At 44.4% G+C, this 24,747-nt stretch overlaps 3 protein-coding genes across 9 annotated transcripts; 2 read left to right on the plus strand and 1 right to left on the minus strand.

The window, feature by feature from the left end:
- Positions 1–7,424: 7,424 nt before the first annotated feature.
- LOC123152508 (protein POOR HOMOLOGOUS SYNAPSIS 1) lies at positions 7,425–11,994 on the plus strand. Of its 7 annotated transcripts, none has more exons than XM_044572031.1 (10): positions 7,425–7,794; positions 8,980–9,096; positions 9,314–9,379; positions 10,222–10,328; positions 10,424–10,599; positions 10,677–10,915; positions 11,066–11,093; positions 11,165–11,286; positions 11,385–11,412; positions 11,619–11,994. In XM_044572031.1, exons 1-10 carry the CDS (start codon positions 7,492–7,494, stop codon positions 11,681–11,683), a joined length of 1,251 nt encoding a protein of 416 aa, XP_044427966.1. In that variant the 5' UTR covers positions 7,425–7,491; the 3' UTR covers positions 11,684–11,994. The 7 variants fall into 7 exon arrangements, with proteins under 7 accessions (XP_044427966.1, XP_044427967.1, XP_044427969.1 ...); XM_044572032.1 differs by having other exon boundaries at positions 11,183–11,286; XM_044572034.1 differs by having other exon boundaries at positions 10,677–10,858.
- A 122-nt stretch (positions 11,995–12,116) lies between these two features.
- Positions 12,117–13,688, minus strand: LOC123152510 (peroxidase 5). The gene is made up of 2 exons (XM_044572038.1): positions 13,356–13,688; positions 12,117–13,250 (listed from the first exon to the last, which is right to left on the minus strand). Exons 1-2 carry the CDS (start codon positions 13,587–13,589, stop codon positions 12,363–12,365), a joined length of 1,122 nt encoding a protein of 373 aa, XP_044427973.1. The 5' UTR covers positions 13,590–13,688; the 3' UTR covers positions 12,117–12,362.
- A 9,530-nt stretch (positions 13,689–23,218) lies between these two features.
- On the plus strand, positions 23,219–24,144 carry LOC123150908 (oleosin 5). The gene has a single exon (XM_044570713.1). It carries the CDS (start codon positions 23,404–23,406, stop codon positions 23,941–23,943), a length of 540 nt encoding a protein of 179 aa, XP_044426648.1. The 5' UTR covers positions 23,219–23,403; the 3' UTR covers positions 23,944–24,144.
- Positions 24,145–24,747: the final 603 nt, after the last annotated feature.

The raw sequence follows: 24,747 nt of genomic DNA on the forward strand, positions 1-24,747 counted from the left end.
TTTCTTCGATCCCACTTTCATCAAATTTAGCATCAAGATCTAAAAACTATGAATTTTTGGAACGCCTTCTAGGTAAAGGTGGATCATATTCAGTCCCATCATTATCAAGATTCATATTGCAAAACAAGGATTTAATAGGGGACACATCAATAACTTTTAGATCTTCATCTTTATTTTCATAGGAACTAGAAAACACGCTCTTATAAAGGCATCTTTCTTAGCACGCATCCTAGCGGTTCTTTCTTTGCACTCATCAATGGAAATTCTCATGGCTTTGAGAGACTCATTGATATCATGCTTAGGAGGAATAGATCTAAGCTTTAAAGAATCAACATCAAGAGAAATTCTATCAACGTTCCTAGCCAAATCATCAACTTTAAGCAATTTCTCTTCAAGCAAAGCATTGAAATTCTTTTGCGAATTCATAAATTCCTTAACACTATTCTCAAATTCAAAGGGCATCTTATTGAAATTTCCATAATAGTTGTTGTAGGAATTTCCATAATTATTAGAGGGATTACTAGGATAAGGCCTAGGATTAAAGTTTCCTCTATACGCGTTGTTACCAAAATTATTCCTACCAACAAAATTCACATCCATAGATTCATTATTGTTCTCAATCAAAGTAGACAAGGGCATATCATTAGGATCAGAAGAAACACTCTTACTAGCAAATAATTTCATAAGTTCATCCATCTTTCCACTCAAAATATTAATTTCTTCTATCGCATGCACCTTTTTATTAGTAGATCTTTCAGTATGCCATTGAGAATAATTAACCATAATATTATCTAGGAGTTTAGTAGCCTCTCCTAAAGTGATTTCCATAAAAGTGCCTCCCACGGCCGAATCTAAAAGATTTCTAGAAGCAAAATTCAATCCGACATAAAAATTTTGTATAATCATCCACAAATTCAAACCATGAGTAGGGCAATTACGTATCATTAATTTCATCCTCTCCCAAGCTTGTGCAACATGTTCATGATCAAGTTGCTTAAAATTCATAATATCGTTTCTAAGGGAGATGATCTTAGCGGGAGGAAAATACTTAGAGATAAAAGCATCTTTGCACTTGTTCCAAGAATCAATACTATTTTTAGGCAAAGACGAAAACCAAGCTTTAGCACGATCTCTAAGCGAAAAAGGAAATAGCTTCAACTTAACAATATCGTTGTCCACATCTTTCTTCTTTTGCATATCGCACAAATCAATGAAGCTATTTAGATGGGTAGCGGCATCTTCACTAGGAAGGCCGGAAAACGGATCTTTCATGACAAGATTCAGCAAAGCGGCATTAATTTCACAAGATTCAACATCGGTAAGAGGAGAAATCGGAGTGCTAATAAAATCATTGTTGTTGGTATTGGTAAAGTCACACAATTTAGTGTTATCTTGAGCCATCGTGACAAGAAAGTAATCCAACACACAAGCAAACAAAAAGCAAGCGGGCAAATAGAGAAAGAGAGGGAGGATAGAGAGAGAGGGCGAATAAAACGGCAAGGGTGAAGTGGGGGAGAGGAAAACGAGAGGCAAATGACAAATAATGTAATGCGTAAGATAAGGGTTGTGATGGGTACTTGGTATGTTGACTTTTGCGTAGACTCCCCGGCAACGACGCCATAAATCTTCTTGCTACCTCTTGAGCACTGCGTTGGATTTCCTTGAAGAGGAAAGGATGATGCAACAAAGTAGCATAAGTATTTCCCTCAGTTTTTGACAACCAAGGTATCAATCCAGTAGGAGGCTACGCGTGAGTCCCTCGTACCTGCACAAAACAAATAACTCCTCGCAACCAACGCGATAAGGGGTTGTCAATCCCTTCACGGTCACTTACGAGAGTGAGATCTGATAGATATGATAGGATAATATTTTTGGTATTTTTGTGATAAAGATGCAAAGTAAAATAAAAGCAAAGTAAAAAAGCAAAAGGAAATAACTAAGTATTGGAAGATTAATATGATGAAGATAGACCCGGGGGCCATAGGTTTCACTAGTGGCTTCTCTCAAGAGCATAAGTATTTTACGGTGGGTGAACGAATTACTGTTGAGCAATTGATAGAATTGAGCATAGTTATGAGAATATCTAGGTATGATCATGTATATAGGCATCACGTCTGAGACAAGTAGACCGACTCCTGCCTGCATCTACTACTATTACTCCACTCATCGACCGCTATCCAGCATGCATCTAGAGTATTAAGTTCATGAAAACAGAGTAACGCCTTAAGCAAGATGACATGATGTAGAGGGATAAATTCATGCAATATGATAAAAAAAACCATCTTGTTATCCTCGATGGCAACAATACAATACATGCCTTGCTGCCCCTACTGTCACTGGGTAAGGACACCGCAAGATTGAACCCAAAGCTAAGCACTTCTCGCATTGCAAGAAAGATCAATCTAGTAGGCCAAACCAAACTGATAATTCGAAGAGACTTGCAAAGATAACCAATCATACATAAAAGAATTCAGAGAAGATTCAAATATTGTTCATAGATAATCTTGATCATAAACCCACAATTCATCGGTCTCAACAAACACACCGCAAAAAGAAGATTACATTGAATAGATCTCCACAAGAGAGGGGGAGAACGTTGTATTGAGATCCAAAAAGAGAGAAGAAGCCATCTAGCTAATAACTATGGACCCGAAGGTCTGAGGTAAACTAGTCACACTTCATCGGAGAGGCTATGGTGTTGATGTAGAAGCCCTCCGTGATGGATGCCCCCTCCGGCGGAGCTCCGGAACAGGCCCCAAGATGGGATCTCGTGGATACAGAAGGTTGCGGCGGTGGAATTAGGTTTTTGGCTCTGTATCTGATCGTTTGGGGGTACGTAGGTATATATAGGAGGAAGGAGTACGTCGGTGGAGCAACAGGGGGCCCACGAGGGTGGAGGGCGCGCCTGGGGGGGGGGGGTAGGCGCGTCCCCGTACCTCATGGCTTCCTCCTTTATTTCTTGGCGTAGGGTCCAAATCTCCTGGATCATGTTCATTCCGAAAATCACGTTCCCGAAGGTTTCATTCCGTTTGGACTCCGTTTGATATTCCTTTTCTGCGAAACTCTGAAATAGGCAAAAAACAGCAATTCTGGGCTGGGCCTCCGATTAATAGGTTAGTCCCAAAAATAATATATAAGTGGATAATAAAGCCCAATAATGTCCAAAACAGTAGATAATATAGCATGGAGCTATCAAAAATTATAGATACATTGGAGAGGTATCACTATTAATAGGTTCATTTCTACTATTTGTCTTCAAAGCCCCTGGGTTTTGAAGACTCTCATAAAAATCGCCTATTCACCCCCCCTCTAGTCGATAACTAGCACTTTCAGTTGGTATCAGAGCAAGGTGCTCCCTTGTTCTGTGTGATTCAGTTTAACCACCTAGAGTTTTAGCTATGTCGACTGCAGGGATAATCAAAGTCTCTGCTGCGTGCCCTGTCTTCGATGGCACTGAGTACCCGTACTAGAAGAATAAGATGCACATGCATCTTGAAGCCATTGATGTCGACCTCTGTTTTGTCGTCAAGAATGGTGTTCCCAAGGCCGGTGAAGGCGTCACCCCAGCTGATGTCAAGAAGTTCATTCAACTGGATTCTACTGCCAAGAACATCATTTGTGGTCATCTGACCAAAGGACAGTATGGTCGTGTGAGTGCTCTGGAAACTGCAAAGCTAGTCTGGGACTAGCTCTCCAAGGTCAATGAAGGCATCTCAACCCAGAGAGACTCAAGGATCAGTGTTCTTCGCAATCTCTTCAACCGCTTCAAGAGAAATGACAATGAGAATGTTCAGCTGACGTTTGATCGCCTCACTAATATCACAAATGAGCTTTATGCACTCGGCACCACTGAAATCACCAAGCATGAAATCGTCAAGACACTCTTGAGATCACTCGACAGCTCATTTGACACCCTGGCCCTGATGATTCAAGAACGCCCTGACTTCAAGACTCTCGATCCGTCTGACATACGTGAGAGGCTCAACACACATGAGTTCCAGCTATCTGAGAAAAGTGATATCTATGGTCCCAACTATGGCCGAGCTCGTGCCTTGAAGGCAAAGGCTGTTTCCTCATCTGAAGAAGAATCTGACTACAGTTCTAAGGATCTTGAAGACATTGGAAAGGAGCTTGCCATGCTCGTGAAGAAGTTCCAAAGGTTCACTAGGAAGAAAGGCTCCAGATAGTCTTCAAGATCCAGCTCAAGAAATGATGAAGCTTCTTCCCGTGAGTACAAGAAGAGAACGTGTCACAAGTGCAAGAAACCTGGACACTACATCTCTGAATGTCCTCAATGGGACAATGAGAACAACAAGAAGAATAAGAGCAAGGAATATGATTCTGATGACAAGAAAAAGAAGAAATCCGCAAAGTCTTCTTCTAAGTCTTCGTTAAAGTCTTCATCACACAAGAAGAGCTCATCTAGCAAGGGTCGTGCATTTGTTGGCAAGGAAATGGATTCAGAGGAGTCTGCATCTGAGGAGGTGGAGATGGAGTCTGAAGAGGAATCTGATTCAGGCGTGGCAAGCCTGGCTTTAGCTTCAGCGTACGCCACCAAGTCCATCTTCAACACTGAAGACGATGGCCTCATCACCAACGCTGATGCTAAAGAAGATGACTATGCACCCACCTACTGCTTCATGGCATGTGGTGCCAAGGTAAACTCACGCGATGCTCACTATCAAACATCCAGTGAAGATGACTCTGAATGTAAATCTAAACCTAGCTAAACCCTTGCTAAAATTGCAACACTGCAACAGACCGCTATGGAACATATTCAAAAACTGTTAGATAAAAGCGATGACCTATTGGACGCAGAAATGACTCGAACTCAGTCCTTCATTGAAGACATTAAAAATCTTCATGTTAAGTACGAAGAACTTGAAAGTCGTCATGAAACGCTCTCAACTACTCATGAAAAGCTCACCTACGATTATCTTCAAAGGAAGCAAGAACTTGAGAAATTGAGAGCGGCTCATGAAGATCTTCAAAAAGAGAATGAGTCATTTCGCGCTCAATAGATCAGTCCCGCTCAGGAAGGATTTGAACCACCATGTCTAAAATGCCTTGAGCGTGATAACGCTACTTCTATTTCTGGATGTTCTACTGCTACTGTTATTGCAATATCTTCAACTGCTGATGTGGTAACTAACCCCTCTGCTGAGGATACCACTACTATTGCTGATGAGAATGCTAGGTTGAATACATTGTTTGAGACAGGAATGTACAAGAGTCTCAAAGGGCATCACAAACTATGTGATGTCCTCAAGAAACAGATTCTGAACCGAAACCCTAGGAAAGAGGGTGTTGGGTTTGAGAGGAAAATGAATGTTGATGGTTCTTACTGGAAGCCTGAGCAGTACCCCAAAACCACATGGGTTGCTGCAAAGGGACCTTCAGTGGATCCATCTACCTTATCTGGCTTCACTTGTGCTAACCCGATTATCATTGATGAATCATTTGATGCAAACTATAAACTGTTTAAGAATCATAACGGTGAAGTGTTTGCCAGGTATATTGGTACTAACTGCAGGAATGGACCACCTTTGAAGAATATATGGGTGCCCAAGAGTTGTATTGAAAATCTTTAGGTGAAAGTCATCATGACACCACCTGGGAAGAAGACAAACCCCAGACCAAAGGCTTCACATGGTCCAAAGGCTTCATACAGACAGAGGACTCACCAGAGTCGCCCTAACACAAATGTTTTGCATGGAAACCATACTCAGGCCTATGAATATGAGCGTGTTTTATCAAACCGCCATGTTCATAAGACCAAGAACTACTCTACTTATTCTTATGAGTATTATTCACCTCCTGCAATACTATTTGCTAGATGTAGACACACTGTCAGAAGTAGTTCCTTTACTCGGAGCCTCACTTGCATCTCTCATTCTTACATCCTGTCCAGGTACAGTATTGGCTGGTGCTACCACACTCGCATTGTCCTTTGTTATCGTTCCTCCCTGTTGGGTTATATAGTGCATTAAAACACCAACTTCCATTATTCGAGGCATTGGGGGCTGCAGGCTGCATGTTGCGTCCCCTACCCCTACCTAGACCTCTGCCAAATCCTCTTCCCCCTTCATACAAATCATCGTCCATCTCACTTCGCCTACCTCCACTCCCTCGGCCTCCACGGCCTCCTCCTCTACCTCTCCTTGGTGCCAGTATGAAGTCACCCCATTCAAATTTTGTTTTGTCATGCTCACCCGTGCCGCATTCTTCATGCTAGTGCCCCATGAATCCACAATGATTACAAAAAGTTGGAAGCTTCTCAAATTTAACTAGGTACTTCTCAGTTTCTCCAGCCCTCGTTATCCCAACAGCTCGTATTAATTTCTTATTCACATCCAATCTCACCCTGACATGGATGAATTGGCCTATAAATCCATTAGGCAGAGTTACTTGGACCTCTTGCACTTCTCCAATCCTACTGGCTAGATTCTTCAACGCTGATGCACTCTTAAGGTCTCCATCAGGTAATTTGTGGATTTGACACCACATTTCCAACTATCCAGCTTCACCTTTTTTGGGTTTGAAAAACCATCATATTCAGTAAGCAACAATGTCGAGCCTTTAAAATCCCAAGGTCCCTGGTGCATCGCTTTGTTCCAATCCCCCAGGCAGTTGAATTGGATAGAGAACAAGTTCACATTGATCCTCCTCCAAACAACTTGATTCGCCGGGTTCCAGGCTGCTTTCATGTCCGCATCAGAGCACTCTGGCTAAAGGTTTTTGCTGTCAACAGTCGGCCTAGGGCTAGCCACTTTGGCTTGATTTCCTCCACATCATCCTCTTCCTCCCAGATCAGATCATCTATCTCCTCATCCTGCAGATTCAGACCCTCCAGGAGTGTTGCCGCTTCCTCCGATCTCCGATCCCCCGATCCACTACTAGCACCCGTGTCCGCCATGACACCCCTGGGCGGAACTCCAAACCAAAACCCTAACCTCGAGCTCACTAACCCCAAGGGCAGACCCGATGGGAGGGAGGAGACGGGCCGGGAAGAAAGATCAGTAGTCTTGCGGGATTAGCCCCGTCGATGGTGGGAACTCACGGCGGCGGCGCCACCGGGAGGACTAGAGAACCCTAGTCGCGAGACCTAGGGGTAAAAACTCTCGAAGGAGAAATAACTAGGCTGATTTGAGTTATTTCAAGAAATCAACTGAAACATTAAAAAAATCAACTGAAATTGAATTGGGTCGATCAATTTTAATTGTACTATTTTTTTAGAATCGATTTTAATTATACATGAATGATATCGGTCCATCAGATCAGGAATCAATGACGAATCAGAACTCAGTGACCCAAATTCAATCAATTGCTCTACAGCGGTTCCTTTACTTTTCCCTCTCTCTCGTCAGCCAGCCGTTACGAGGCATAGCAGCTGCTACATCCACTCACACCATTGCACACCGAAAGGCGCTACAAAAACCCCAAAGCAAAACGGCAGATACGGAAATACTACCTCAGCATCGGCGTCGCGCCATGGTGGCGGTGGGCGCCGGTGACGACGGCTGGGCGCGGCTCACCTCGCGCTCTGACTCCGCGGAGGGCCAGGGGCGGAGGCAGGAATGGGAGGTGGAGTTCGCCCGCTACTTCGCTTCCCCCCTGCGCGACACGTCGCCGCCGCCGCCGCCGCCGCCCGGCGTCCGTTACGTCACCAGCGCCACGGATTGCCATCCCGGCGCCTGGCTCCCAGCCGCCACGCCTGCCGCTCTTCGCGTCTCCCGCTCCAGCCACCCCTCCGCGGCCCCAGTCCTCACCGTCTCCGTCGTCGGCGTCGTCTTCGTCCGTACCGTCTCCCTTCCCTTCCCTTCCCCTCTTCTTATCTGCGTGGCTGCTTGGTGTTATGTGTTTGGTGAATGCGATTAGTTGTGCGCGCTTGTTTGTGAAGGAATTTGGGGATCGGACGGATTGGTTGTGGTTTTGACGAGTCGTGTTACATGTGCTCTGAATTCATTTGCTTCATGAACTTGTGAGGATGTGCTGGAATATCATACTTCACGCACTCTGATTTCGTTTCGTTGAAGTGGTCGTGGATTGTGATGGTGTGGATTTTGAAAGAGGACCTGATGCCCCCTTTTTTTTAATGAGGATACCCGATGCCCTGATATTTGTGTATTGTACTCCACTGTGTAGGTGGAATCCATTCATGTTTTCATGCAATCAACAAGTGTAAAAACAAGGCTCGTTATCATCCTAGTATTTTATATATATGTGTATTTTTTTCCCATGCACGTACTGTACCTCTCTAATCTGCAAATCGTGCCTGAGAAAAGAAATGGTGAATGCTGTATTAGTGTTCAAGACATGAGGTGAGGCGTCAGGGATATTAATGTTTCTGTGTGTTCATAATGTTGTTATTTATAGTAAGTTTGTGGAATTGTTCTGCATAAACATATTTGTTCTTTGGTCAGATTTCTATATCGAGTCCTGCCATACCATCGTTTTGTACCAATTTTTCGGGCATTCTGTCCTGTGTGCACTATTGGTCTTTAGGTATTTACTGTACTCCCTCCGTCCCATAATATAAGAGCGTTTTTTACACTACACTAGTGTCATGGCCTTTAGGCAGAGAAATTTTTTTACACTACGCTCTTATATTATGGGACGGAGGGAGTAATAATTATAATATGCATATGCTTCATGGCCTTTAGGCAGAGAAAATTAACTTGATGTTCTTTTTTTTTATCTCAGTGGGTGCTGTAAATAATTCTGAAAAGAAGTCCCATGTGTATATGTGGGATAACCTTGAGAACCTGCAAAGTTTTGTGAAAAATGCTTTCGTTTTGTAGCTAGGGTGGGGATCCTAGTTCTTCAACAATTTCTTCTAAATTGCATGTTTATTGTTATGTTTATTATTCTACAGAAGTTACACAAGTTTGCGAAGTCCCTATTCTAACATTGTTTTGCTGGATACCCCCTTTTCTTCACTTAACTAGTTAGCATTGCCGCCTTTTGCTTGTGGCACAGGAGGAGCACTTTGTGTCTATCCTCAACTTCTCATGGCCTCAGCTCACATGTGGGGGACAATGCCCAGGAAGTGGGAGCAGGGTGCTCTTTGTGAGCTTTTGTGATAAATCCAAGCAGGCAAGTCTTGTATAACTCAAATGTGATTCTGCTGACTGGCTTAGTTGAGTGCTGTACTGCACTGACTTGGTGACTTCACTGACTTGCCTATAAATTTGAAAGTATTCAGAACAGATGGAGGTTGTGTTCATATGATGTTTATGCACATGGCGTTTTCACATTCTTAATAACAAAAATATGTGTACAGTCATGATCACATCAGTTACTCTCGCTGCAGATACAGAAGTTTGCTCTACGTTTCCCACAGCTCAGTGATGTGGAGTCGTTCTTAAATTGTGTGAAGGTGGAATTTCCTCTCTTTCTGAAATCCTAACCATGTGAAGCTGTGACGTTATGTGGAGTCTTGGGACTTCTTATGCCATCTTTTCTTACTGGCTCCTTTCCATGGTCACTTGTAATACAGTATTACACATGCTGTATACTTGTATTCAGAATGGAAAGTTGGAGATATCATTATGACATCTTTTAAGTGTAGTTGCTTATTCTTTGTATGAGCTTGTACAGAGAAATAAAAATGTAATATCAATCTGGGGAACATAGGTTTTCTTATGTGCGTAATGAAACCTCTTGATCATATCAATTTTTTTATGCCAACTACCAAATAAAGTTAGTCTTATGCAAAGGACAGCAGGCAGTTGTAGATCAACAGTACATATAATTATGTGCGGACCAGCAATCTTTCGAAAAATTCCTTAGTAATTAGTATTTACCGAATTTGTGCTACCTTTTCTGAGTTATGTACAACCAATATTTGATGGGTGTATCCATTCTTCACTAATGTTGAATGTACATCCCTAATGTAATACTACATATTGTTACGGTGCTGGATGGAATCATGTAGGTGCTTTGGGCACTCCAGCTCAGTTTAACTTCACTACATTTGCTCCTGTGCCCAGATTACCTTTTTTGAAAGTAAGAAATTGCGGTGGTGATAGTTATCACTTAGCATTTCTGCACAACTTAAATTGCAGGGGTGCTACGCCACTACTGCAGTTGTGAAATTGACCATTCATGCTAGTTATAGAATATATTTTAGTATACAGAGAAAGGAAGATCTTCACTAGTTTTGATTTTGCTTTGTGAGCTTTGTCAAGCACTAAATTAATTTCTGTTGTTGGTTAAAAGGAATGCTTAGGTGACACCATGGATATCGCATCATCTGGATGCGACTACATATGTGAAGATTCATCATCACGATCAGAATATATTGCTTCCAATGAACTTCCCCACAGGTGAAACACTAGAGCTGTTTTGGGTTTATATGCTGCACGACATAATCTCTGTGATAACATAATACTATAATGCATGGGCCTGATGATGCTTCAAGCTTTGAGGAGCCAGCTTCAGATCACAGGACAGAGGCACCAGCATTATGCTACCATGAGGAACCAGACCTGCCTGTTTCTGAACCTCTCCTTACTTCCAACATTGACAATATCAACTCTGGTTTCCCTCTTAGTTTCACTGAAATGCTGACAAATTTGTCAACTGAGACTAAATATGGTTAGTGAGTTCCTGTTTGATTAGGTTGTACTTAAAGCACATTTTATTTATTTTGTTTTTTCTTGGTTGCATGAAAGCATTGTGCATGTACGGATCAGATGCGGTGGACCTGCATCAACTGGGTGGAACTGACCATCCTCAAGAGGTAATGTATGGCGGATCAGATGCGGAGGACCTGCATCAAACTGACCATCCTCAAGAGGTAGTGCATGCCGGATCAGATGCGGAGGACCTGCATCAAACTGACCATCCTCAAGAGGTAGTGCATGCCGGATCAGATGCGGAGGACCTGCATCAAACTGACCATCCTCAAGAGGTAATGTATGGCTAAATACTGCAAATTTTATGTTCACCTGACCATCCTATAACAATAAGCCGAGCGATTCTGGCCCCTCTAGTCTCGTCTTTTTAAATACTGCAAAAAAATCTACGTAAGTAATATTCTTTATATTTGTAATTTTTGCAGGTGTTCACACAAGACACTTGTCATGATGGTACAAAAAATTTCAGCTTCATTTGCTGCTTATCTGTCTTGACGTTTCCATTTTTTCTGACATGTATACAGTATTTCCTTCAATGGCAGCTGCCTGTAATGAAAATACTGCTGATAAAGAAACTGATACTAGCAAGTCAACAAAAGAAATTGATACTAGTAAATCAACAAGTGATATTATGGCAAGGATAAAGGTATTTTGTTCTCATCGAGAATCTCCAAGTTGGTCCGCTAGTTTTTCCCTCTTAATCCAACATAGAGTTATCTTATGTTTATTGTTTTACTCTTGCAGACATATATGGCTGACGAGTCATTCCATGGTATGCTTTCTACCCCTCTTCTTGCAGTACTAGTAAAGTAATAAGATAAACAAAAGGGAAAACATAAAATCATTTTTCTCAGAATTTTCATCACCACTACATAGAATCCTCATTTGGAAACCCATGCGATGATTTGTATTACCACTGCATAGAATCCTCGCTTCACCGCCCTGTGTTGTATTGATTTTGTGCCTTCCCTTTCCTAGATATGCTGTCCAAGCTTGAGAGAGTCATTGATGAACTGGGTGTGGACTTGTCAGTCTACTCCTAGACACATAGGCAAACCTCCTCATTGCCGTGTGAAGCCTCTGTTTTCCCTGCTCCGCTGGAAATTGAAATGCAGAATGTGGTGCTAGTTCACTCGGTGGTTCCTGAATTGTTGCTTCTAATCCTAGCAATGTAGTCACGTACGCATGGATAGGAACTTAGTGGGGTTTATATATCGTGCATCATTGTGTTATGTACATTTGTGTGTTGTGTTATGCTCCTTATGCTGCTGCGTGAGAACAGATGCTACGAAAATAGCAAATCATGTCGTACATGTGTTGGTTTATAAATATATGTATAAGTGGTCCTGCATAATGATACAGGATCAAGGGTCGTTGATAAAATACTACTAGCATTGTAGTATGGGTAAAACGGTAGAAGTACTAGCTGAAGAACAAGTGACGCAATACTTGTTACCAGTACCAAGGGTTGGTTTATTCGGTTTCGGTGAACGTACAAATTATTCCCAGTTGATAAGTAAACGTACAAACGGCACAAGCATGACATATATGAGTACATGATTGGCTCAAGCCATATTCATCATTAGACCGAAGACAGTAATAATAATAAAATGGCGACCAATGCAGCAGTGAAACTTAAACTTGACAGCTGCGCCGGAGTGGGTATATGTCATGGAGTAGGAGAGCAGATGGAGATGGAGACGGATGGCAAAGGCAACTTAATTAGTTCTGCTGGAAGCCACGGATGAACCAGTTGATCATCTGGAGCATGGGGTGCTTGGGGGGCTTGAGAAAGTGGATGGGCATCCAGCGTACCCCCCTGGCCTTGTTCACCATCCGGCAGTCCCGCCTGATCTGCCCCTTGTTCTTCTTGATGATCACGTCCAGCGCGCTCACCTTCTGCATCGCCTCCCCGAACCTCTGCTGGAACAGCGCGTCGTCCTTGGCGTACTGCTCCACCAGCGGCCTCGTCTGCGGGTCCAGCGCCAGCGTGTTGTCCGAGGTCAGCAGGCTCCGCCGCGCCAGCAGCTCCTGGTAGTAGGCGTTGTCCAGCTTCTCCCCGGTGCGCTCGTCGAAGTTCACCTTGGGCGCCTGCTGCGGGTTGTCGTCCGGCCTGGGCCGCGGGCACATCTTCCGCAGCCGCTGCGCGAACGCCGGATCCAGCGACGGATCGATGTCCGCCGTCTTGGAGAAGCCGTAGATGCGGTTGGAGAACATGAAGCAGTGCGCGCCCCCGATGGAGTGCGCCCCGGAGAGCGTCACCAGGTCCTCCTGCGACAGGCCCCGGCTCGCGAACAGCTCCGTCAGCCGCGGCACCGTGTGCCCCGGCACCGGGAAGTTGCCCGGCAGGTCGTCCATCCGGGAGTGCGTGCCGTCGCGCCGCCCGCCGGCCACCTCGTAGCTCGGCAGCCCCGCCGCCACCGCCGCGTCGCGCGCCGCGAACGACAGGATGTCGGAGCACGACACCGTGCGCGGGCACATGGCCTCGATGCTCGCCTTGGCCACGTCGATCGTCTGCAGGCCGTGCAGGGTGAACCCGTTCGCCGACGACTCCTTCTCCGGGATGTCGCCCGACGGGGACTCGTCCAGCAGGATGGACGCGTCGCACCCCTACACCAAAGCAAGCACACCGGCCGTGATAATCAAGAAACATTCTGCGTTGGCTGCCTGGCATGGCTCGTGGTGATCACGGATCATGCATGCATGCATGCATACCGTGATGAAGCAGTCGTGGAAGAAGATGCGGATGAGGCCCGGGGCGATGGTGTGGTCCATGGCGTAGTCGTTCATCACCACGTCGCGGACCACCTGCTCGGCGTCCGGGCACGTCCTGTTGTAGAACCCCACCCTCAGGCCTTCCACGACGACCGCCTCCACGACGGCGAGGCGCGGGGCCGTCGCCAGCGCAAGGGAGAGCAGGAGCAGCGTCGCCATCGAGAGCCGCGACATGCCGGCCGGGTCAAGCAGCACAAGGGAGAAGAGGTGAGGCGAGCTAGAGGAGATGGCTCGACGGAATGAGCTGCATTTTCGTCGGAAGCAGGGGGGCTGTGGAAGCTTAAGTGCGTGTTTGTTTCGAGAGGTCGAGCAACTTAGGCCTCATATTCTTTGGCCGGCCACTTGCTTTTTGTGGAGGCTGTTCTAAGAATAGGCCCGTCGACGGACGGTCAAACGAGTCTGGATATATTTGACAGCTACTAAAAAACACAGAATGTTGTTTACGCAGTGTGATAACCACATGCAAAAATGTGTAGGCTAAAATGTTGGGGAATTGTATGCACCCCCAGAAAATCAAGGTGGTTTTTAGGTATTCAAGAGCTCTACGTCAAAACACAACAAATTTCTTCTCATTAAGTGGTTTTTCGGAATTTCTCAGTTCTCACCGGAGCAACTCTAGCAGAGTCATCATATCGGCCCAATCAGCATAATAACCACGAATAGGTTGATTTTGATCAAAAAGATCACTCTAGCAGAGTCACAATTCTAATTGTTTCCTTGCAGAATTTGCACACACAATGAGGGTAACAGAGAAGTGTAATGCTTACAGGTTCATTGTTGTTGCATTGGAGGTCATGATCGGGAAGCATCCCCCGTGAGTTTCTAACCTCTTCGCCCACGATTTCTTAATCACAAAATGATGATTTACTCAAGGGCATGTTGGACCCGCGCTTCAATCATTTAGCAAAACAACCTGCAAAAGATGTTGTGTTCATCGTCAGAATATCACTTGCTTGCACCAGGGTTAATCCTTAATCAAGGACTCCAATATGATATGCAACACATGCATAGGCTTAACACTCCCGAGCATTTAAACCTATCGCAATAAACAAGTTAACCGTCATTGACAAAGCTGGGTGGAGGTAGGGGGCCATCGCCCCCTGCCTGGGACCAAATTGTGAAGATTTTTTTTTGTTTTGGAAAGGGCTTTGTTTGAATAAAATACTATGTAGAATTCTTGTTGGGGACTTCACTGAAATACACCTTTAGCAATCCAAAGAGGTAAATAACAATATAATCAATGAGAAACCAAAATTCAAGAAAATGCTCTTTCGGTCAATGTCATTGCATAATCCAGACACTACTACCTCCGTCCGAGCTTAAATGGTCGTTTGGCCACACAGTCGAGTCCACCTTTTTAAGGTCGCATGCATGCAAGAGCCTAGTACTATAGCTAGTTGACTCGAAACAAAAAGTGAGTGCTACCTCCATCCAGGTGCATAGGGCGTCAAATAAAAATTTAGTATTCCAAATATGTGAGTCACCATGCACGGAAGGAGCTCCTCATTCCCCGCGATCATTGATTTTCATTTTACATGATGCTATTTTCATTGGTTGACATATTAAATAGGACTTGCATGCCGCTCTTAAGGAATTAATGACATGAAAACCCAACATAATGGTTGGCTCTTCCTAAAGGAACTACTCACACATGGTCATGGAGGCAGCAAGGTTGATGAAGATGGCTCCGACAATGGCTTCTCCTCTGGCAAGGCTCTGGAGTAGGGCTCCAGATAGGATCTCTTCAAAACAAGGGCTTACAACGACAAATGGTTTATTTATATGAATTTATGGCGGTGGGATTGGACTAAGGTGGTGCTTGTGGGCCCCACATGGACAAGGGGCGTGGTCACCTCCTGGCTGCGCCACCTATCCTTGTGGGTCCCTCGTGACTCGTCTCAATCTCTCCCTAAGCTTCTTGTGTTTCTTGTTGCCCAAAAAATCATGTTAAATCGGCAACATATTTTGACCTCCATAGATATTAACTTCCTGCAAAACCAAAAACAAGCGGAAAACAATAACTGGTAGTGGGCACTAAAATAATAGGTTGGTCCATGAAAATAATATAAATTGCTATAAAAATTATATAAATATGATAATATAATAGCATGGAACAATAAATATTATGAATACGTTTGAAACGCATCAGTGCCTGGTGCCGGTGATGTCTGCTACGCAACTTTATTCTAATAGACTCTGTTGGGTCTTCAAGCGCAGAGTTTTGTAGAACAGTAACAAATTTTCCTGAAGTGGATGAACTAAGGTTTATCAATCCGTGGGAGGTGCATGATGAAGATGGCCTCTCTCAAACAACTATGCAATCAAATACAAGAAATCTTTTGTGTACCCAACACACCTAATACAGTTGTCAATTGTATAGGTGCACTAGTTCAGCGAAGAAATGATAATAGAAGCGTAATATAGATGATAGAAACATGTTCTTATAATCTGAACAACTAAAAACAACAAGGTATATCAAGTAGGAAAAGCGAGCAAAACGTTGTCTCAATGCTTAGAAATAAGGCCTAGAGTTCATACTTTCACTAGTGCAATCTCTCAACATCATTAACATAATTGAATCACATAACAATCCCTCAAAGTGCGGCAAAGAATCACTCCAAAGTCTCTATTCCTATCAAAGAAAGTATGATGAAATCGTTTAGGTAGTAAACCACCTCAAAGTTGTGTTTCCAATCAATCTTATGAACCGCCCCAAAGTGTCATGAATAGTTCTGGAGATCGTACTACGACAACACCATATGATACACATCAATCAACTCTAATGTCAACTAGATAGCCCAATATCACCACAAGTATCTGCGGGTGAGACATGCACCATGTGATCTCAAATACAAAATATTCAATCTAACATAAAGAAACCTCAAAGAGCAAGACTCAATTCATCATGAATATAAGAGAGGGAGGTGAACATCGTGTGATCCAACTATATTGATAAAACTCATGATACATCAAGATCGTGCCAAATCAAGAACACGAGAGAGAGAGAGAGAGATCAAACACATATATAGCTACTAGTACAAAGCCTCGGCCCTGAGGATGAAGTACTCATGCATGCATCATCCATGGAGGCGGCAAGGATGATGAAGATGGCCTCCATGGTGGCTTCCCCCTCCGACAGTATGCTGGAAAAGGCCTCTATATGAGATCGCTTCAGAACAGAGGCTTGTGGCGACAGAGTAAAAGTTCTAGATTTCTTTCCGGGGGTTTCTCAATTTATAGAATTTTTCAACGTTGAAATCAGGCCAAAAGGAGTTATGAGGGACCCACAAGCTCAGGTGGCACTCCCGTCCTCATAGGGCGCGTCATGTGAACTTGTGGTCACCTCGTGGGTCTTCTGGTCGTTCCTCAAAGCTTCGGGAGTCTCTTGTGTTACAAAAAAAGGTCAAAAAGTTTCGTCGTATTTGGACTTCGTTTGATATGGTTTTTCTGTAAAAACCAAAAACAAGAAGAAAACAAGAACTGGCACTAGGCACTAGATTAAAATGTTAGTCCATAAAAATAATATAGAAGTGCATCAAAACCATGTAGAACTCTTGTAAATATAGCATGGATACTTCATAAATTGTAGATATGTTAGAGACGTATCACCTGACTACCAGGGTGCATATATATTCTTCGTGCAACAAGCCAGTGAGGATAAGAATGTGACACCTGTGGCGCTAGAGAGCAAGGAAGAGATGTGACGAAACCTCGACTTCTTGTTGATGGATTTATGCATTGTTGCTCCTTTGAATTTCTTGCTCAAAGTAGTAGATGCATAGGCAGGGAAGTGTGGGCAATGGCATTGAGTTGTGGACGACATGGAAGGTGAAGCGTTTGGAGTAAGAAGACGATGAGTAAAGGAGAGTTTGGAATAAGTGGAGTGGAGTCATTTAGCAGAAGTGGAAGCGCATGGGGTGGTAGAGGGGTGCGCAATTTAGCAAATAGGTGACAGGTTCATAGAGTAGAAATGAAACCATAGACCGGCAACAAAAATTATTATTTGTTCAATTTTTTATCATGGAAAGCTACATGCGCAACAAAATTAGTTAGCGAGGATCAATCCTTTATAGTAAATTTAAACTTCTGCAGTTATAAATGGATGACCAAGCATAAAAGTTGCGGATGGATGATCGGAGAGCATGGGATATGCGTGGAACCAGTATTAGTACCGAGAATTGACATGTCACAACATGTCTAAGAGCATCTCTAGACGACCCCTTAAAAAATAGAGGAGTAAACCGCCGAGTAAAGTTAGTGGAGTAATATTTTACTCCTCTATAGGTGGCCGGACATAGCTGATCCCCTAAACTTAGCGAAGTAAAAAAAGCATAAGTTTTTTATCCTAGCCACATGAACTTCAAACACTTACACAATATATCATTAAGCATTCAAATTTTTGAAAATAAACATGCATAACATATTAACCATTCACAAACATATAGTTTCACGGATCAAGATATTCAAATTAAAACCTGCATAATTCATCCAAAAGGCATCACTTCATCGATCAAGTTTGATCCAAACAACACAAGATAGCATGTTTTATATTGTGGATTGAGGCCAACCATTGACATGCATGAGCACGAGCACAAATTCAAACACCATCCTCGCCGAAGAAATCACCACCACCACCATATACATACCCACCATCATCACCACCACCATCCTCTCTGCTCACATAACCACCGCCACCACCATTCTAAAGAGAGACCTCCGTTTCGGTCAAGATCTCCCCACGAGTGAGCTCCCAATACTTTCATGCGATTTCATCCGTTGTGCTTGGGTTCATGAACATGATAACACGATCTTTGACTTGGCATCCCGAAGCCTCTCCTCCTCAAGTGCAAGTCTACGCTCCTCTGCCTTCAACTTTCTCTCTTCAGCCGCCAACTTGGACTTTGATTTCTTGTCCTCTAGCATCTTGATCTCATTACACCTTGTCATCTTCTCTTCTTTGTGTTCGACCGCCAACACCTTCTTGGCCTCAATCATGGCCACAAGTTCTTCTTTGTATGTGCCACCGAATGCACTTCTCCTCTTTCTCTCTTTTGCAATATTGTTCCCATCCGGTTTATTGTTGGCCTCTTCATCCACCTAGTCATCCTCCTCAACGGATATCGCCAACCTCGATCTTTTTGGAGTGGTCTCTGCAACTCTCTTGATCCACTTCTCGTTTCTGCAAAGCTCTTTGCAGCAATGATGCAAAGTGAAGGTCTTGTGGCCAAACTTCTTGTTCCTATGCTTGAAGAGATCTTGGATGATGGGGCCAAACTCCGTGAACGACATGCCGCTAGGTGGTGCATGATTCACTTGATCGATACAAATCGGACCATCGGTTGTATTGGTCGTGGATGGTGCCCCAACGATGCCCAAGAGACCCTTTGTGTGCAACTTGACGTCACTTCCACGGAGTTGTTGTAGTACTCCGCAAGCCGATGCAGCCATGGAGATATTCATCCAAGCATAGCATAAAGCAACATCTTCAACTTGATTGTAGTTGTGAGTTCTTGTCCTTGGTGTCTTGGTGCTTGTTTGGGTCACCTCCTCAACCTCATCTTCTTTGGCCACCTCCCCTTGATGATGGCAATTTTTTTACCTTGTTGGCATTTCTTCGAGCAATTGGCAGCGGCGGCGCTTTTTGTCGGCGGCGGCGGCCGGACGCGCCAGAACAGTGGTCGTAGGGTTGGCCGGAGATGCTGCATGAGGCACCGGATGTGGACAAGAGGCCGGATTGTCCTTCTTCTTCGCGGCCTCCTCGTCGAGGGCCAACGCCACGACTGTCGGTTTCCTATCTCGCTTGCCGCCGACGGGAGCAGCGAAGGGCGACCTACCATCACCGGAGAGGTAGTGGCCACCCCGCTGGCCTTGGTGGCGGTTGGAGCTGGTGCTTGTGGCCGGAGAAGATTTTTTATCCTTAATCTTTTTTTTCAGTGCGGGTGGCGGCGCGGGGGTGGTTTCCCACGGCGACGCGCCGACGGGGTAGCTAAAGGGTCTTGGCTACCCATCTCAGCGAAGGCGGCGGTCATCGGTGGCGATTGAGGCGCGTGGGGCGGCGACGACGACGACGCGAAGGATGCAACCCGCACGGGCAAGAGAAAGAGAAGGGAGAAGTTTTACTTGGCCGCGCAGGGGGCGAGTGTTTTTAGGCACTAGGAAAATTTCGGGCGAGGAGTAAAAAGTTTTACTCTCTTATAGGATTTAGTATTTCAGCTAAGCGCAATTTAGAGGAGTAGAGGATCGGCTAGAGATGCTCTAAGCTAGCAGAAATCTTGATATGTGTAGTGCATGCCTTCGTCCGAAATCGGTTGCAACTAATTCCCGACAAAGGGAGTACATTTCAATACCGTTTAGATAAGAATACTATTTTATTTCTTGTTTCCAATGCAAAGCTAGAGTACAGATGCGGTGGTAGAAATTTCTACATTATTTACCGCATGCAATGACTACTGATGTTGTAGTACTCTAGCTCAATAGTCTTTTGTAACATTATATTTGTCAAAATTTATTGTACTCAGATAATAAATTTTGGAGAAAAGAAGTCAAATAAACTTTAGGATAATCAATAAAAGACTGTATGCATCATTCAATGCACAGATCAAGAAAACTCCCCTCTTTTTCTCAAAAAAATTCAATGACTACTAAGCTAGTGCCAATTGCTCCCAATATATTCATGTCACCGCGAGCTACCGGTGGTGCCGAGCACTGCTGGTCGCCCTGCCGCCTGACCGGGAAATGCAGGTAGCGCGTAGCACGGTGTCAGGGTGCCGCGGAGTTGCAGCTGCCGACCCTTGCCACCGGCGACGCCATGGAGGAGCATCTCCCACTTCTGTCCATTTGCGAGCGGTGAAAAGCAATGTGGAGCGCGAGCTCCTCCTCGTTCGTTCCTTAGCCCAGTCGGTCTCGTCAGAGCCACTCTTGAATCTGCTTTTGGCCATGGCGGAGGGGACAGTAGAGATTGGGGAGAGGAAAGGGAGGAGATGGGAGAGTGAAAAGGTCGAGAGGACTCAAGCAAGCGGGGTTTGACTAGGGTTCCAGCGAGCGGCTGAGATTCTACTTAGGAACAATGGGGGTGTGGGCCATAGTAGACCGGTCCGGCATGACGATGGTGTCCGGGTCTCCTCATGTCCTCCTCACATATGGGCTGGGGATGAGGGTTGTCGGATAGCACGGATATTGGGGTTGCATGTAAAAAAACTCAGTTGATGCCTTTTTTTCGTCCGCGCAGCCCGTTGGGGCGGGGAGTCGAACTCGCGTTGCCCGCGAAGGCGAGCCTTCTTCAAGCTTAGCTGACCAACACAACTGCAACACACTTGTTCTTTGATTACCGCTAACATCAGATGAAGTAGTATGGCCACGGTATTTAATTATCACTTTGTTTTTTCTATTTAATTTTTTAAAAAATCCTGAATTTAATAACGTTCATCAATTTTGAGACAAAAGCTCACAAACTTCAAAAAAGTTTATCAGTTTGGAGAAATAGTTCATCGTTTTTTAATATAAAGTTCATAAACTTAAAAAAGTTCACCGATTTTGGAAAGAATCATGAAAAAGTCCATCGTTTCTGAAAGAAGTTCATCGGTTTTGAAATAAGTTCGTCGGTTTTGAAAAAAGTTCATTAATTTTGGCAAAAAGTTCATCGATTTTGAAAAAAGTGCACAAATTTGACAAGAAAGATTCATCAATCTTGAAAAAAGTTCATCGGATTTGGAAAAAGTTTATCGAATTTGAAAAAGTGCTTCTATTGGAAAAAAATTCATCAATTTTAAAAAAAGTTCATCAAGTTTGAAAAAATAGTTCATCGATTTTAAAAAAAGTTCACAAATTTGAAGAAACAATTCATCAATCTTGAAAAAAGTTCATCGGATTTGGAAAATTTTGACCGAATTTGGAAAAAAGTTTATCAAATTTGAAAAAGTTCATTGAATTAGAAAAAAGTTCATTGAATTTTTAGAAAGTGGGTGGATTTGAAAAAAACACTGAACGAGGAAGAATAAAAATAAAAAAGAAAACAGAAAAACAAAGATAGAAAACAGGAAAAACAAAAAACAAAAAACAGAAAAAGAAAAAGAAAATAGGATAAGTAGAACAAGTGATGGAGCTTAGCGCATTCAGGTCCTGTGATGGGATGGTTACCATTGTGCGCCCTGAACCAGTGAATTTTTGCGCTTTGAATACGCTAGCGAAAGAGCTAAATGGGCAGAGCCCAGCTAAAGCGCCTGCATGCGCCGGTTTGCAGAAAACCGAAGAAACTGGCGCCTACAGCGCCAAATAGGTTTTGCCGTTGGGGCGTTTGGGACGGAAGGCGCCCGGTTGTAGACGCTTTCAGGCGGGTCAGCACAATTTATTTATTTTACCTAAAAAAGCACAATTTATCTCTTTTTATAAACTGATGCGGGCAATTTACTTTTTTTAGGGGTTGCGGGCAATTTACTTGGCAGCTATATTCGCTGGGGAAAAAGTCTAAAATAAACCTTCAATTTAGATGAAAGCTAAAACGAACCCTGAACTTTCAATTTTTGAAATCAGCACACTGAACTCTCTAATCCTGGTCTATTTTGAACCTTGAGAGGATTTAGCTGGTATTGGCTGAATTGGGCCGGCCTATTAGTAGTTGCTCGCGCTGCTCTGCTTTTCTTTATTTTTTATTTTGTTTCTGTTTGCTTTTTCTTTATTTTTTTATTTGTCTTCTTTTGTATTTTATTTAATGTTCTTTTTTCTCTGTTTTTTCTTTCTTCGTTATAATTTTCTTTTTATCTTATTTCTTTTCATATTGTTTTTTTCGCTTTTATTCTGTTTCTTTATTGGTAACTGGTTTTCTTTTTTCCACAATTCTAATTATTTTCAGTACCCTATGTACATTTTTAGTGCAGACATAACATATGTTTTGGTACACTTTCGACATTTTCAGGTTTCAAATTTTGTTCCCAGTTTTACAATTTTCAAAAAGTGTTCGCACTTTCAAATTTTCGTCAGGTTTCAAAAATATCTATGTTTCAAAAATTGTTCGCTTTTTTGAAATTGATTGCTTTTCCAAAAAATTGTTGTTTTCTTAAAGTATTCAGGATTTTCAAAAAGTGCTCCCAGTTTATAAAATGTCCGGACATTTCCAAAATTGTTTATGCTTTGACTATTTGTTTGCCCCTAAAAAATATTTTCAAAGTTCAACGCTTCAGTATGTGCTTAAATACATCGGGCCTTTATTATGTCACTTGTAGTTGTTTGTATTTTTGGCTAGCGGGATGAGCTCGACTCAGCCAGGTCCCAAGTTCGATTCAGCCTGAGACATTTTTGTTACTTTGCGCTATAATGAACAGAAGACTTTTTACGTCGAGCGCCTTAAGGAAAAAAAAAACTCCATTCGTGCCTGATGGGCCTGCCCAGTTGAGTGCACAGCCAACAATCCCGGGATTTAACATGCCACGTCAACAATCCCTGTTTAAGAACTCACTCAAGGTTGAAAATAGACCGGGATTTGCGAGTTCAGTGTACCGATTTTCAGAATTTGAAGTTTAGGGTTTAATTTAGCTTTCGTCTACAAGTTCAAGGTTTATTTTAGACTTTTTCTATTCGCTGGCGCTCCAAAAGGGGCACTCTAGGCGAGGAAAAACACTGCAGAAACCACTCGAACCAGTAGCTAAAACCATCGCATAGAGCTCCCCGCAAGAAACAGCAACGGCTGTGCGGCCTGCGGACGCAACTCCAGAACACGCAGGACGTGCCCGGACGGAAGGTAGGCCGGGACGAGGGAGTACATGTCACGCCATGGCGCCGTTCTCCCGCATGCAGCTCAGGTGTCCGCCGCATCGCCACGCGCCCAGCCCACGTGTCGCCTCGCCCCGCGCGCGCACCGCTCTTCTCTATATAGCCAGAGCCAGATCAAGGCACCGCACCGAGTTCGCCGTCAGACCGCCTCCGCTCGTGCTCGCCACATCAAAGCCTGATTATCGTCGTCTCCCTCGATCGATCTCCACCACCTGAGCTCGCCATGGCCACGACGGCGTCGGCGCGCGCGCACCAGCAGCACGGCGGGAAGCAGCAGCAGTACCAGCCGCTGCGGCGCATTGAGGGGCTGAGCCTGAGGTCCGCGCTCCGCAGCGACCCGCGCGTCCCCGCGCTGGCCGCGGCCGCGCTCCTCGTCCCGCTCGGCGCCGCGCTGCTGGCCCTCTCCGGCCTCTTCCTGCTGGCCACGCTCGCCGGCGTCGCGCTCGCGGCGCCTCTCGTCCTGCTCTTCAGTCCGGTGCTCGTGCCCGCCGCGCTGGGCGCCGCGCTGGCCGTCGCGGGGCTCGCCGCCGCCGGCGCGCTCGCCGTCTCGGGGCTCTCGGCGCTCGTCTGGGTCGTGGGATACGTCCAGAGGGGCCTGGCGCAGGGCGACTCCGCCCGGGTGGGCGGGATGGTGGTGCAGCCGTTGGACAGCGGGAAGCGGCACGGCAGACAGGGGGCGCCGGCCTTCGTCGGGCACAGAGTCGGGGACGACGCCGGGGACGCTCTGGGCACCACCAAAGCGCGGGACGTCGCCAGCGCCTAACTAGAGCTGCACGGGTGAACATATGTACTTCCGCGTCGTGCGTATGCGTTTGATTTGTCGAAATCTGATGTACGTATGCGTGTTCATAGTTTCATCTAGTACTCTAGTTTGATCTGCGGAGATGTAGAATAAAGAGTATCATTGGTAATAGAACATCAATAATGTGCGGACGGGTAACGACGGATGCTCAAATACTTTCTACTCCCTCAGTCCGGGAATAAGTGTACTTATATCAGTCGTCCTAAGTCAAAGTTTTATAATTTTGATTAACTTATTAGAAAAAGGTAATAACACTAGCGATGTCTAAACTTGCCTTCGATGTTCATTTTGATGTCAGAACTTGAAAAATACACCGAACCAAATCACGTTTAAATATGTATGTATTGCTGACTAGACATGGCACGGGCCCACTTGTAGTGTCGGGAAGGAGTCCCACCTGTCAGTGCACAACTGAATAAACAAAAAAGATGCAAGGCTAAGTTTAGTGCACAACTGAATAAACAAATAAGAAGTAAGGCTAAGTTTCGAACCGGGAACCAGTGCGCCGCAAATGACATGCTCCAACCAAATGCCCCCTGTACGTTTGTTGTCTTTAATGCACTGCAACATTTTATATATCCGACACAATCGTGCAGTTAAATGGGCTACACCCATTTTTCGCATGTTAGTTATTTTTCTTATTGTAGGAATTACAAAATATTCAGATAGTATATGGAGTGATTATTCTTTTAGGAGATGTATTTCTAGTTGTAAAAAGTGTTCACGTGTTTTAATAAAGTATGTGTTTTTCAAAAGATATATTTC

The sequence above is a fragment of the Triticum aestivum genome, chromosome 7A, assembly GCF_018294505.1.
Source record: "Triticum aestivum cultivar Chinese Spring chromosome 7A, IWGSC CS RefSeq v2.1, whole genome shotgun sequence".
Classification (NCBI taxonomy): domain Eukaryota; kingdom Viridiplantae; phylum Streptophyta; class Magnoliopsida; order Poales; family Poaceae; genus Triticum; species Triticum aestivum.